Source organism: Crocodylus porosus, unplaced genomic scaffold, assembly GCF_001723895.1.
Source record: "Crocodylus porosus isolate Cpor-Errol unplaced genomic scaffold, CroPor_comp1, whole genome shotgun sequence".
NCBI classification, from domain to species: Eukaryota; Metazoa; Chordata; order Crocodylia; family Crocodylidae; genus Crocodylus; species Crocodylus porosus.
This window is the reverse complement of record NW_017728931.1, coordinates 117,361,715-117,377,752: the sequence shown is the minus strand read 5'-3', so window position 1 is coordinate 117,377,752 and position 16,038 is coordinate 117,361,715. Positions and strand designations below refer to the sequence as shown.

Genomic DNA, 16,038 nt, shown 5'->3' with positions numbered 1-16,038 from the left:
TCATTTGACCCCAGTATTCTTTCCTCCCATGGCAGGGGGTCGGACTAGGTGATCTGCTCAGGTCCCTTCTGACCCTAGAAACTATGAAACACTATGCAAGTTAAGAAAATCTCTCTAAAATTTCTCATAGATGCTACCCTTGTGCCACCATAAATGTGTTTATGTCAACAGAAGTTGCAAATAAAAAGGTGTTCAAGCCCACTGTTGCACTGCAAGGCCCCAGAATACTGCCCCAACCAAACGTAGTCAATTTGGGATGTATTAGTTTGCTGATCCCCTGCAGAGGATTTCCACAAGTGTGCTTATTGGGGTGCTGCTGAGCTGCAACTTAGGGTGTGCATCTGTAAGCAGGAGAATATGCATAGGGGCTCCCACACTTGCAGTTATAGTCCCTGGGAATTCCCCTGGAATGAGCATCTTGCTGCTAGGCCACAATCTGCATGTAGCACCTGGGCTGTTCCACAGGATCAGACTCCAGAAATCCCCGGAGCAGCAGAGAGCTAAGCCTGAGGTCCAACTACTTATGGATCCCAATAAAGTGCACTAACACATAGCCTGGTGGAGCTGATCCTGCCCTGAAGACAATGTCTATTTTATAGCATGGATACTAGTTTACTTGCTGTTTGACCATTTAATGTTATCCATGGTTTGAAAAATCTCAGTGCCAAACTAACTTAAAAGGCTGCAGTAGTACTAGAAACCATGCAAGGACTACAAAGATCCATTGTCCTTCTAGACCAGTAGTCACCAACCAGTAAATCGTAATAGTCAGAGGCTCCATGACTGACCAGTCGATCTCGGTCTCAGTCCTAGGGTTACCATACATCTGGGTTTTCCCAAACATGGCCCTTTTTTTTTTGGACCCCTGTCCTCGTGTCCCGGCAGGTTTTTTAAATGTGAGCAAATATCCAGGTTTTTGCTTTGCCTCTGCTTTCTCAGGCTGGCTGCTTGGGGCTGGGAGCAGCAGACAAGGTGATTGGCTGTTGGGGGTCACATGGTCTACATGTGCGCCTCGGCAAACTCGCAGGAGAGAGAGAGAGAGAGAGAGAGAGAATGTTGCATGCATAGCACAGCTGGGGGGGCAGGGGCGGCGGGTCAGGAGTGAGGGGCAGGGGGCTGCAGGGCACAGGCAGCATGGGGGTGTAGGGGCTTGGGAGTTAGGAGCAGAGGCAGGGCATAGGCATATCACTGCCCCCCATCATATATTCCCCCGCTTCTCTTACCTTCCACCTTTCCTGCCCGCAAGTGTCCTCTTTTTAGGTACTAGAAAAATTATAACTGTTGTTTCTACACTATTCTTGGAGGTAGATCCTAGGTTGTACTTTAATTCAAAAAGTAAGCTTGTGCTTAAAAAGGTTGGAGATCACTGTTCTAAAGAAAGGACTTCAAGGTCTAAATCAGTTATCAGTTAGAATATGTAATTTAAAAGGCATAAATTCCCTTTTTACCTCTTCTGGTCTCACTCTGAAGCATGAGAAATGACACCTAGATAATTTCCCAACGTCTGAATCAGTTGGATCCAATTTTTCAAAAGTTATTGATTTAATACAGAAAAAAAAACCATTGTACTGAATGTGAGCCTCACTGGCCTTAACTCTGACGTTTTCTTGGTCAAAATGGTAGGAGAGCAATCCACTGCCTACTCTCTCATAATTTCCTAAACTGGGAACCTGAATAGTGGCAAGCTGCAACAGATCTTACTAAGACACCACCCTTTTCCCCTCTGCCTCAATAAAATGAACTTGAATAATCCCCAACATGTCTACAAAAACAGAGTGGTTCTCTTCCTCTCTCTTTCTGTTGAGAGATTATTCCCTTAGAACAAGTCCATATTTATCTACTAACTGTACTCTTGATGCCTTTCCCTTTTGCAATTCTCTCTCCATGAATAGCATAAATCAGCCTTAATAAGTTGTGCGTGGGTTTTTTTGTTTGTTTGCTTGTTTGTTTTACTGTGGGGTTTTTTTTAAAAATGCTTAAGGAATGAATACATCAAGCACACATTTCACATCATAGTCTTTCCTCCAAACCAGGAAGATCCACCACCACTTTCTTTTTGTATTTGGCTAGCTCCACTTGCTTCAGTAAAGTTGATTCCAGATTACGGAAGTGTTTTCAGTCAGGCTTGGTGGCGTACCTCCCTAAGTGCTTACAGCTTTATTGACTAAATGAACAGCCAATTGAGTACAGTCTTTGCATAAACAATGCATAATACTTTGCCTTTGTTCCAAAGTCTGTCTGTAATTTCAATACGCACAGAATCATTAAATCATTAAAAGTGAAGCAAGACTAAATTACAACCCAAAGTTCCCATTCCTCCTTCTTGGAGGAAATCAAAATATATATTGTATAGATGCTGTTACATGCAAGGTTCCTGTTTTAATTAAACAAACTTCTTGAAAGCTACAGCTGCTCTGCTTGACCATGATTAACTCCAGTATTGAGAGAGATTTCTTTCCTATGCTTAATTTCATGTCCTTCATGATGCCAGCCTCAGGACTTTGAGTTAGTGCTGCTCCAAAGAATAGGGACACTTTATAATGTGAAAATTCATAAGGCAGAATGCTACCGACTAATTGTGGCAGGGCACCTTTGGGTGCCTGCCACTTCAAGGGCAGAGGCAGGCAGCTACCAGGTGTCTGATGAGGGCAACTACTTTGGAACGCAAAGCGTATAATGACTGCAGTTTGCTGCTGCCAGCCCAGGCAGAAACATCGCCTGGCTGAGCGGCATGGGACGTCTAGAGGTGAGAGCAGGAGGCTCTGGGTCCTGGGCATGACCTAAAACTGCACCCTCCCAGGGACGGGTGGCCTGGTGGGGCTTCTAGTGGTGCAGGAGCCCCCAGGAAATGCCAGGCCAGTTACCCTGCTGGTGAAAGGCAAATCGGTGTGCCTTCACCCCAGCCCCCACCATGTGGTGGGTAATTCTGAGAGCTGCGGGAGTAGTGGGGGCCAGGTATGCCCACATGTAGGTGCCTGGGCCCAGCAGGCATGCAGACCCCAGCGCCCCCAGAGATGTTCATGTGTAGAGCACTGGGAGGCCCTGCCCAGAGTAGGGCTGAAGTGGGAGCAGGCCTGAAGGACAGTCCGAGGGGTGTGCTGGGTAGGGCCAAATGGGAGTAAGCCTGAAGGCCAGAGCAAGGACCAGCTCCATGAGAAGTCAGTTGCAGGCATGAGACAGAGACCCCAGGGTGGGGTGTAATGTAAAGCTGCCCGGTGAGGGGCTTGGGGAAGAACTAGCCCAGGGTTTGGCACAAGGCCGGACCACATAGCGCAGGGGAGCTCACGGGAATCAAAGGACTGAGTGGTGAAGCCAGTATGTGAGTAGTGAAGCCTGATGGCCCAAGAGGGGCCGCTCAAGCAGGAGCAAGGGCAGTGGCGTGTGACTCAGTAATGGGCGGTATGCCAGAGGCCCCAGTGAGAGGCGGGGCGTAGTATGAGAGGGGAGGCAGTGTGAATGCACAGGTGAGTGGAGCCAAACTTTGGATTGAGTTTGCTCTGGTCTCAGACCAGGAAGTAATACTAATCTGGCTGCCATCTGTGAGGCATGGGCTGTGGTGTAGGGAAGGTTCAGAGCTGCAGATAGCGTCCCCTAGCATCAGGGCAGGACATGGGCAATCTCCCACATTATACCAACAGTTTATGGAACAGCAAAGGTGTGGCAGTTGAAACTGGGCAGACTGCCCAATGCACACAGGTGGATGGGCCAGCATGAGGCCTGGCCCCAGGAGCTGCCCCCTGTCACACTGATGTTGTGCGTTTGATTTTTTTATTTAAACTAACACTTGGATCTGTGTCCTAAAGTACAGCAAGTGTCTTGCTATGACAATATTTTAATGAAAATTTGGCAGTATTCAGTCATTTGCTAGTTGTGAGTATATTTAAATAAACAAGTTAAATTCTGTGAATATTAACTTGTATGTCAACCCCCCCTAGCTCCTTTTCAACTACTTGAGACAGTTGCGTTAATCATCTTATGTAACTGAAGTCCATTTGGAAAACTATTGTAGACATAGACAAAAATAGGCCTCTGCATACTGTATTGCTACTTGTTCCTCTGCTAAATCCACATCTAAATGTTGCTTTGAAACTCACTAAATTAAGGATATTTTTTTATAAAGAAAAGAGAAGCATAGTCATTTCATTTTGATATACAAGGAAAGCAAGCATATGCTAAAGTTCAGGAAACTAACAGTTTTAACAAAACTATTTTTAGAATACTACAGGTTTTGCAACTGTTATAGTAACTCTTGGTAACTGCAAAGCTCAAATTTAAATAATTGTTCTTTAAGCTGCTACAAGTTTTTTTTTATATGTTATATATAATGGAAACAAGGCACTAATAAAATTAAATATATTACACATACTGGCGCATTAAGGCTATATGGCTTTCCTTTTCTCTCTTCAGTTTGCTGACAATGGGCAAACTAGAGTCAGCAAACTGAAAAGACAGTCTAGTCACCACTAATTTAAGATCTGGGTAACAATGATTTTACAGAAAACATACTAGTTGACAGACTAGAAAAATGTCTGCAAAAACTATCATTGTTCCAAGGATAAAGGGCTGGGAGGGAAGTGTCTTGTGCTTGACATACAAAATGTCTAACTCTTATTCACAAAGTGAACCCCACCCTGCTCAAAACATGGGTTTTTAGAAGGGATGTAAGACACAAACTTCAGAAAAATCTTATGACTCATGTTTGCACACTTAACAGTGCTAACATTCAAGGGTGCCATGGGGTGCCAGGTAAAAGATCTTGCAGCACCCTGGTTGAGAATCACTGGTTTACATGCAGACCCGCTCTGCCCTGGAAAGTAAAGACTTATCACAGCCAACAACATTTTTTAAGCCAAATTCTGCTCTAACTGACAGTTCTGGCAATTGCACTATTTCAGCACAGGAACAGAAGAGAAAAGCTGAACACTACAACTGGAAATTCAGCAGGTTGGTAGATATTTATAAACCAAGAAATAATCCAGTCTACAGAGATGTGGCACTGGTTGTGCCTGCCACTTTAAGGGCCTGGAGCTAGCAGCTACCAGGTGCCTGATGAGGGCAGCCATTTTGAATCTGGGTCTGCCCATATAAACAGGGCAGTTCTGCTGCTGGAGGCCAGGCAACAACATCTCCTGGCCGGAGGGCTGCTGATATCATCTAGAGGTAAGGGAGGAACTGTAGGGGACGGTATGGAGGCTCCTGGTCCTGAGTATGACCTAAAACTGCACCCTGCCGGGAGTGGGTCGCCTGGTGGGGCTCCCAGTGGTGTGGGAGCCCCCAGGAAATGCCAGGCCAGTTACCACCCCGGTGAAAGGCAGGTCGGGGCACCTTAACCCCAGCTCCCACAACTGGGTGGATTACCCCTTGTTTGGAGGGTCTGGAAGGTGGACCCCAGAGGAAGAGTGAGAGGCCATGGACTCATGAACCTGTCTGACATTTCCCCCAAATGGTCAGTGCTGGGGCCAGGACCGGAAGGGTCAAAGGGCCAGGGGCCCACCGTGAGGAATGCCCTAGAGCCGAGGGCCTGGGGTTCCGACTGGCATGGAGGTGGGCCAGGGCTAGTAGCCCAGGGTCCCAGGGGGACCACACCCGTGAGAGGGAAGCAGCTCAGGGAATGATGTTTGCCGAGGATGAAGGTGGAATAGGCCACCTGAAGAGAGGAATACAGGTGGGGTTCAATTAGAAAGACTCTGGGGCCCAGTGTGGGGGGCCAGTGATTATAATAACATCAAGATGCCATCTGCAATGCTTGGGCTTCGGTGTAGGGGAGGAATGGAGCTGCAGATAGTGCCCCCTGCCATTGGGGCAGGAAATGGGCAGCCTCCCGCTTCATTAACATTTGTTACATAATTAACAACAAGGCATGGCAGGCGAGAAGGCGGGCAGTTAGCCCAGAAATAGGTGGGCGGCCCATGGTTAAACTGACCCTGAGAAGGCCCCCTGTTACAAGAGCCAACACATCTAAACAGCAATAAAATATTTTAAGTTTCAATATTAACTGAGTACTTATGACTAAAAAGCATAGTTTACAGATGTAATATGGAGATGTTTTATTCTTCTTTTATTTAAAGAATTCTTCTTTTATTTAAAGAGGCAGCTTTACAAGACAGAATTAGTTTGCCTACTCAGCTTTCAGGAACATAAGTGACGATATCTCAAACTAACTCAGTTCAATGTTCTGAAGATCTAGGTCCAAAACTCTTTTCCTGCCACTGTTTCAAATTCAGAGCCCCAAGTCCTCACTGGCAAGATCAGAGTATTCCAATGTATAGTATTCCATTCTGATTATTTATGATAACTAATCTCAGTAATCCTATATAAAGTCCACATTTACAACCAGTACACACAGCATTTGCTAGAACATGGGAGTCAATCCAACTATAGCAGCTCTCAGTAAGTGATAACATGGTTAACTTTACAACCTTGCTTTTGAGGGAGAGAGACTCTTTCCTAACAATAGCAATGTACAGGGAATATGACGTTCTAATGTATAGTTCTCTTTGGGACCGATGTGGTTTGCCACATGATTTAAAAAATGAAAGGGCCAATTAAAATTTGTAAACACGTTTCTACAAAGCCAAGATCTCATCATCATGCAGAGCAAACAGTATGCTCTGTCAGAGAGCTTGTGTAATTTGTGCAAAAACTTCTGATACACTGAATCCTAATGCAGAAAAAATTTATTTTACACATATCCTACAGTAATTAATACACAAAGTAGACAAATCATTTTAACTACAGAAATGTTATCCTTTTCCATATTGATTTTGCTTCCAAAATTAGAGTCTTCATTCAAACCTCTTTGAAGTATTCATAAACGTCTTTTCAAAGAGCTGACTACAGACTAAGTGTGCATTAATATTAAAGCAAATCTAAGAGGTGAAAGTAGGAAAATATTAATGCATGTTGTACTGAGGATCTCCAAAGTGCCAATACAAATAAATATCCAATATGCTGTCTGCTCTCCAGTAAGTTACATGTACTGAGACATTTTCAGTGCCTACAGACTTTGTCATCAGTTAGGACTGGATCACAAAATTACTCCGAAGGAATACTAAAATAAAGGTTAAGCTTGACTAATCAATAACTGAGCATGATTTATCACTAAGAGCCAGGCATGTGATTTTTGGATACGAAGTTGGAAGAGAGAAATTCCATTAAAAGTACTTGAACTCAAATGCACCAAAAAGATTAGAAGTAACAGAACAGAGTTTAAACTGAACTTAAAGAGCAAGTGTGGGGGGAGGGGGGTATATATGTGTATATATACACACAATATTCTTAATGCTGAAGTCAAATAGACTAAAAACTACTTCTAAAAAAAGTAGAAGCCTCACTGCATTATTCAAATGGTTGGCAACATTTTTGGCCATAGTGCCAAAATCACCCCAACTTCCACCCATGCCTCAACTCAGCATGCTAGAGACGGGGGTGCTGCAAGGGGCCCGATTCTCATTGCTGACAGTGGCTGCACGCATGTCTCTGGGTAAATGGCAGGGGAGGTGCTGGGGTTGTGCTGCCCCAGTCCCTTCCCTGCCATGTGCTGCAAGCTGTGCATTCACCCACTACCGCCACAGAGTTGGTGCCAGGGTTCCAGAGCCCAGCACAGCTGTTTGCAGCTTCCCAGCTGCCTTCCACAGCTAGCCCAGAGGTACACACACAGATGTTGCAGCCACAGAACTAATACTGGGGCTGAAGATCTGCAGCTGCTAGCAGAAGCTGCCCAAAGTCTGGGCTGGCTGTAGTGTGCCATTCTCTGGCACATGTGCAGGGGTGGCCAATACCCTGCATTATTCACTAAATCAGACTGAAGTAAACATATGAAAATATATTGTGGCAAGCTGGCACTAGCAGGAGTGGTGAGGTAAAGAATTACTTTGCCATAAAAGTATAACAAATATATTGTGGCATGAACAAACAACTTAACATTAAAACACAATTTATTAGAGGATAATAGCAAAAGAACTAGCTGCAACAGCTGAAAAGTGTCATTTTTTTCCTCACAAAATGAAATTTTACTAGAATAGGTGGAGTCCCCTGTTGTTCAGTGGTAGAATTCTTGTCTACCACACAAGAGACCCAGGTTCAACATCTGGACACTTATACAACTACACCCATGGAGGCACCAAACATCTGGACTTGGTTTGGCCTCTGGATTCTATCTCAATGGCCTAAGGCAGGGACGGAAGGTCTGGGCAGCCTCCACTCCTCCATACTCCTGCCTAGGCACATGCATCAATAGTCTGGGTGACCTCATGTGTACACCATGATATATGGGAATGATGCATTTGTAGGGAACAGTTAAGGAAGGCTAAAGTGGGACCAAACTTAGATTAGCAAAGGGAATCAAGGACAACAAGAAATCCTTCTTTACGTACATAGGGAACAGGAGAAAAACAAATAGGAGTGTAGGGCCATTGTTCAGCAACTCAGGAGAACTGGCTACTGGCACCCAGAAGAAAGCTTAAGTTCTGAATGTCTACTTCGCCTCAGTCTTTCACCAGACCAAGGGGAAAACAACACCAGGTAGAGTACAGGATAAGCACGGTAGGAATAATCGCCTACCTACTGTTGCCATAGAATATTAGACATATACAAGTCAGCAGGACTGGATGATCTTCATCCGAAAGTGCTGAAGGAGCTGGCTGAAGTCATTGTGGAACCCCTGGCAAACCACTCTTCCACAATTTGTGGCACTCTGGAAGTCCCTGAGGACTGGAAGAGGGCCAGTGTTGTGCCCATCCACAAGAAGGGCAGGAGATAACTATAGACCAATCAGCCTAACTTCCATCCTAGGAAAAATCCAAGAAAAGTTTATCAAGGAATCTATCTGCAATAAGCTTGCAGACGGTAAGATTCTGAATGACAGCCAGCATGACTTTATCGCAGGCAGGTCTTGCCTTACCAACCTCATCTCCTTCTGTGACCAGGGAACTCACCACCTGGACATGAGAGAGCAGGTTGACATTGTATACCTAGACTTCCAAAAGGCCTTTGATCTAGTATCCTATGATGTCCTCCGAGAAAATTGGAGGATTGTGGGCTTAACTCAGACAGTCAGGTGGGTGAAAAATTGGCTGCAGGACAGTCGTAGTGAACAGATCTGTGTCATCCTGGTGAGAAGGGGGCAGCGGTGTCCCGCAGGGGTCAGTGCTTGGTCCAGTACTTTTCAACATCTTTATTCATGATTTGGATGTGGTGGTGAAGAGTTCACTGGCCAAATTTGCAGACAACACCAAGTTATGGGGAAGCATGGTCATGCTTCAAGATAGGCTACAGATACAGATGGGCCTAGACAGGCTAGCAAGTTGGACAGATCAGAACTTGATGAAGTTCAATGTCAAGAAATATAAAGTGCTCCACCTCAGAATCAGCAACCCCCAACACACCTACAGGCTTGGCAGCACCAAACTGACTAGCACCACAAATGAGAGGGACCCGGGGGTAATAATAGACCACAGTATGAATATGAGCCAGTAGTGCAATGCTGTAGCCACTAGGGCAAATAATACTCTGGCATGCATCAATCAGTGCATCTCCAGCAAAACCAAGGAGGTGATTCTTCCGCTCTACTCGGCACTAGTGAGACCGCAGCTGGAGTACTGCATCCAATTCTGGGCACTACACTTTAACAAGGACATGGACAAACTTAAGAGAGTCCAAAGAAGAGCCACCCATGTGATCTGTCTTGCACGGCAAGCCATACCAGGAAAGGTTGAGGGATCTGGGATTCTTCAGCCTGAAGAAAATAAAGCTGAGAGGGGACCTTGTAACAGCTTACTGCTACACTAGGGGAGTACATCAAGGGCTTGATAAGGGACTGTTCACCACGGCACCCAAGGGGAATACTAGGAGTAATGGCCAGAATACCTCTCCTGGAAGACCAATTCAGGCTCAACATTAGGAAAAACTTAGTCACAGTCAGGGTGTCCAGACTGTGGAATAAGCTCCCTCCAGAGGTGGTGCAATCACCTACCCTGAAGATCTTCAAGAGGAAACTAGACAGTCACCTTGCTGGGGTCACTTGACTCCCAGTTGTCTTTCCTGCTTGGCGCAGGGGGCTGGACCCGATGATCTTCCAAGGTCCCCTCCGGCCTTACAATCTATGAATCTAGGATCCAGATGGATTGACAGTTGCCAAACCAATAGAATAGGTATATCAGCCTTACTGTTTTCCAAGTGGTGCCTTAATCTCTTCACAAAGGAGCTTCCCTTTGTTCCTCTCACACCATTCTCTTTTTAGAACCTTAAACTAAGTCCTAAGTTTTACTAAAAGTTTATAAATTGAGTGTAATAGGACCAGGTAGGTGTCTAAACATTTTTAAAGCTCATCTACCACTTCTTTGCCTCACTCCTACAAAAACATGAAAACTAGCAGCATATGTACCAAAACCTTTTGACCAGGCTATTCCAAATATGGCCAAGTCCAAAACTTAATGTAATACTAAGAAGCTAAAGGGCCTTTAATGAATACTTTACCTCAGTCTGAAAAGATTACTGGTTTACTGTAACACCAGCTTAATAATTGAGCACCAACTCAAAAAGTGCATTAAAATGTATACTGATGTGCACTGATAAAGCTGTATTAGACATACTGCACAGCAATGACCCAATTAAAGACCAAGTTATAGAAAACAGTCAACCTTTGCCAAGCTACTACCTCTTAATTTAGATATTTCTGGCTTGCCATTGGTCATTCACCCTATAATATTGTTCACTTATGCATTCCCCATATATTTCATTTATGTTTTCAAACATCTGCACAGAACGTGGTTTGGCTTCCAGAGCCCTGAAACCTGGAATACAAGGGGAGCTGGTATAAGGCTCATGAGGCCACTTGCAGCTCTGGTAAATATTGCCTCACCATCTCTATTAAGTGCAGACTCCATGAATCTCATGCCTTTGTTAAGGATATAAAACAAAACTTCAGACACTGAATTACTTTCTGCTGAAAATATACTTTGTTTTTGCTTCTTTGCTTACTTTTTGTATTCCCCATATATCTTTTAAATACATAGCCTGGGTGTAGAATTGCAGTCATATTTAATAAAAGGGCCTAGCATCTCAGTTTCCAAAGCATTAGGTAGGTCAATCTCAAGAAGAGATCAGGTTCCCCCCCCCCCCGATGTAAGCCAGCTACATTAACCATTTTACATAAAAAAAAAAGACTATTTTAAATGCAAATGTATTTATTACTGGTGCACACATGCCAACTGCTTTGCAGCCGTCTTCTTCCTCAGTCTATACCCAGTCATATCTTAGCGGAACCCAGTCAATAACAACCAGCAACACAAGCATTTTCTGACTACTGGCACCAAGGTCAGTGGGTTATGCAGCATTTTCGTAGTGTGCAGGAAGTGTCATTTCCACAGAAATCACTTCAACAGCAGCCCTATACTAGTTTATGAGTCAGTCAACTACCAAGTCTAGAGATTTTTTTAAAGGAAGTTGCAAAAATTCAACATTATGCACCCAAGTGTGGCTATCATTTTCTCTTTGAAGTTGAATTTTGTTTTTAAAAGCTTTAACTTTATACTTCAAATTCAGAACCATGGTTTCTATTTACAGACCCTGCTTTCACTTCTTAGCACTAAGAAGAAAGAGTGAACTTTATGCTGATCACAGTTACTCTCTTGGCTAGGAAGAACTACAGAATGAACTTTACAGTTAAGTCTTTAATTCATTCAGTCAGGCACTTAAGTCAATACAAATTCAGAATTTATAACTAAGCTTAGTCCTTAGCAGTCCAGCAATAAAAAGAAACTGGAAATTCACGTCAAATGTTTACACCAGAAAGCTTGGACGTAGAGACGACAAAATATTAGTTGGCAACACTGGTAACGCAGACAATTTTTATATGATTTGGAGCTAGTGCCAGAGGGACAATAAGATATAATCAAAATATCAAATATACAAGAGAAATCTAGTAACTATTACCCACAGTTAACAATCACTTCAAGGGTAGAGTTTACATTAACTGCAGCCTAGGCCTACTAAAGCATACTATTTCTTGTGAAGGACCAGCTTTTAGTTGATGAAGTCTGCACTGCCTCCAGGAACATGCTTGTGATAAATTCCAAAGCAAACAGTATAAATAATATTAATATTATGGTAAAAGATTAGACTTAAGATTTCAAATGGAAGGTTCCTATGACATGATGTGCCTTTATGCAAAGATATCAAGCATATACCACTGAATTAATTTCAGTGTGTGTTTATGCAACATACAGAGTTACCTACTGTAAAAATTCTAGGTCTGATTTTAAGTGATACCAGTGAGTCCAAAGTGCAATACTACTACTGTAAGGGCCTCCACAGAATAGGATCAATACTAGACAGAGTGAAACTCTTCAGTCGCATACAATTTTTCTGCGAAAAAAAGATTTTGTTTTGTTTTACATCATTCATGTGAAAAAAATGAAATTGTTTTATATTTTTCAATTCATTATTACTTTGTTTGACACTTTCCTTTTAATTTTGTTTAAAAAAAAGCTGACCACAATAAATGCTCAAAAATTGGAACAAAATCTTTTATTACACTTCTGAAAAGTCAACTTCTGGTTTAAATGAACCAAAATCATCTATTGATCAGTTATGTAAGGCGCTCAGAACAGCACACGCACATGCACACACCACAGCCATTGCTGCCAAGACCTCATGATACAGGAGTCGCTATAGAGCTGTACTTCAGTAATAAACAGCAACCAGTGACATACCTTGTAGTTTCCTGATGTATTTACACCAAATTCTCAAATACATTTTGTTTCGGAGTTAGTGGTTTTTTGCTTAAACTGGAATATAATTAGGAAGTATACACTTTAACAGAAATATTAAGAGCTGTAAAACATAATGGATCACAACAGATCAGAGGGCAGGATACCCATGGATTAGGGTAAGGCTGTTCTACTGGCTGTCTATGAGCTGCATGTAGCATGCATGAGGAGTTAACATGTGGCCCAAGGGCACCCTCCTGACCACAGCTTCTCCCATTGCTCCTTCTTATACAATACCTAGGAGCTCTGGGCTTCCCCCTCCCCTTCCAGCTTCTGCTTCCTGCCCCACTCCTGAGGGCAAGGTGGCAGTGGGAGAGAGGCCAATGGGGGCACAGGCAGGGGAATCCAGGAGGGCCTTCCCCACTGTGTGCAGCCCACGCAGCCTGCGGGTCTGCAGCTCCCCGTCGTCCTCAAACTGGATGTCCCAGGGGTAAGATATTAGCCTTGGACTTGTGATGCCTTGGTTCAGCACCCTGCTCTCCCAGAGATCCATGTAACTTCCTGTACAAATAAATTCTGGATAACTCTGTGGCAGGGGTGGGCAATTATTTTGGCCAGAAGGCCACTTAGGGAGTTTTAGTAAGCAGCCGCAGGCTGGGTCAGCACCCTTCTCTCCCCTTCAACAACTCACCAAAGTGTCCTAAGTGGCCCAGCACATAGCTGGCCAGCTTGGGGAGCTGTGTCTAGGAGCAGGCCAAAGCCAGGGATCAGGATTGCTAGGTGGTGACACCCGGGGCAGAGCTGACATCCGCACCCTGCATGCCCCTGCCTGTGGAACTGGCACCTGTTGCAAGGATGTGTAGGAAGCATATCACAGCTCTGCCCCGGACCCATGCTGTCACCACCATGTAATCCTGATCCCCTGTCTTGTGAACCTGATTCCCAGCCCCACCTGACCATCCTGTTCCCAGAGACAGATCCCCACTGACACACGGCTCTGTCCCATCCTCCTGGCCCCATACCCTGCCCACGCAGGTCCCGCTTCTGGTGGTGGGTGTGGGGTAGATGGGCTGGGGTGCCCAGGCAGTGGGGCCAGGTCATGGCAGTGCCAGCCAGAAGTCATTGCTGGGGCTGCTGGGAAAGGCTATTCAGTCACCGTGCACCCCCCTTCACGCCAAGGTCAAAGCGGGGGCGCCTGGGCTGGATGGGATCAAGGGGCTTGCTCCAGGCTGGACATAATGCCTTGGAGGGCCGAATCCGGGACATATTTTGCCCATCCTGATCTACACTGATACTTAGGGTTACACTTGAGGACTGCCCTCAACCAACCAAGGGCAAGCAGGCTTTGTGTCTTCCCATGTATGTATCTTACATTTGGTCTCTCTTTCTGTCCTAATTCTAATTCTGTTTACAAGCAGGCAAGACAGGATGTGAAGCACAAAAGTGATTGCAATTGAGAACAGGAAGCTGTGGGATTGCTGCTAGCAGACATCTTGTCCTTGTGAACTTAAGTGAGCTCCAAACATGCAGCAAGGGTGGGTAGGCCTGACCTCTGGACTTCAGCAGAGTCTCTGGCTTCAGGCCGACCTGCCCCCTGTAGTTAAGCTTAGTCACTGGCTGACCTCTTGCACCAATAACTTACGGGTTTGATGCCAGCTTTAAGGTCAACCTTGGCAAGCAATGTGAACAGCCTCAGTTTTTCCATATGTAAAATAGGGATAATAGTGCTTTTCTACATCACAGTGTTGCTGTGAACCTAACTACAGTAAAGATCACACAATACTTGAATACTATGACAGCAGGAGCTATAAAACCCATATTGAAATTAAAGAACTATTTGAAACCACAAGGGCAGTGCACCAGATGATCATACTACTTAATAGGAAGTTTGATAGTGCTGACATTCAAAATATTTCCAAGCGATAACTCATCCTCTCCAAACAGTCGTTCTCTTAGCAGCTAGTCAGGCACTCAAAATGCAAGTCCAGCTTGAAATTGTAAAATTAAAGCCTCTCTTCCTTCCTTGCATAAATGGATAAACCATCTCAGTAGTTTTCCTATTGTGTAAAAACTTCTCTTATCTATACTTTAATCTCAACTATGACCAGTAAAACTTTTCAGAAGTTTCCAAAAGGAGTTTTTACTTTTGGACCCAGGAAGCATGAAATAGCTACAAGAAAAATGTATCTGAAAGGAGAAATGCTTAAAACTCTGGTGTCTAGCAGGAAAGTACTTCTTTAACCACAACTAAATCAAGTAAGTGGAACAAAAGAATGTTTCTACCTCCATTTTACAGACCTAGTCATTCTACCATGTCCTGCTGTGACTGGGACAAAAAAAGCCCTGTACTAACTAACTCACTTGGGTAAATGAAAGGCTGTTCTTACATGATAAAGGGTTAAATGACATTAGCACTGCTGTAATCCAATTATGCTGGCATGTATTCTGGTGCTGGAGATGGAGGCTAAGACTGTTAAATTGCAAGGTATAAAAAGCAGTGCACCTACTGCAGGTACCAACAACCACGGTTACCAGCACTGATCGGCTAAGGACTCCTTTCACATTTCATAAGACAGGAGGACTATGCAACTGAGTGCTGCAAGCGTTACTTATTGTTAAACAGATAGGTCTCCTACGACCTTGTCCTCCTCCGGTTCCTGCTCCCCACCCCCCACCATTCCTTTCAAAGTCACTGGCCATCTGGCAGGTCCCACAGTGCTACAGCTCCTGTGGGAGGGTTTTCCTATAGGACACATGTCCAACACCTGCCAGGCAGGCTTTAATCTCTAAGTGCATAATGGTTAAAGACTTCAAACTGCCCCAATGAGCCCTTTCACGGTAAAGCAGAACAGGGCACGGGAGCATGAGGAACCAGCCCAGCACGAAGGGAAACCCCAGTCTGTGCAGCGGCCCCAGGCCTTGCGTGGTACAAACCCCGGCACGCACTTGTCTGGTGCTCTGGGGCTGGGCTGAGCAGCTACAAGTAGCACTCCTGGTCCCAGCCCGCTGGCCAGGGGCTGAAGTTGCATCAGGCCCTGAAAGGGGGATCGAGGGCCCTCCCGGGGGGTCCGCCGCCCGGGCCCGGGCCCCGGCCCCGAGCAGGGAGCACTCACCGCCACCGCTGCTCCGGCCCCGGCGCGGGGGTTGCGGGTCCCGCCAGCGCAGCAGCCCCGGCTCGCGCTCCAGGGTCACCTCGCAGCCGCGCGGCCCCAGCAGCAGCGAGGACACGAGCCGCCCGCCCGGGGGCTGCTCCATGGCCGCGCCGCTACAGCATGGCCCGGCTCGGGCAGGGCGGCGGGAACGGCGCCGGGCTCCGCTCCGCTAGCCG

At 45.3% G+C, this 16,038-nt stretch overlaps 1 protein-coding gene across 1 annotated transcript in view; it reads right to left on the bottom strand.

Moving 5' to 3' along the window:
- The window catches only part of CERK (ceramide kinase), a 66,615-nt gene extending 50,583 nt beyond the window's left edge, over positions 1-16,032 (bottom strand). Inside the window, exon 1 of the mRNA XM_019543503.1 lies at positions 15,824-16,032. Coding sequence (XP_019399048.1) covers positions 15,824-15,965 — 142 coding nt within the window. The 5' untranslated portion in view covers positions 15,966-16,032. The remainder of the gene's footprint in view (positions 1-15,823) is intronic.
- Between the last annotated feature and the right edge of the window lie 6 nt (positions 16,033-16,038).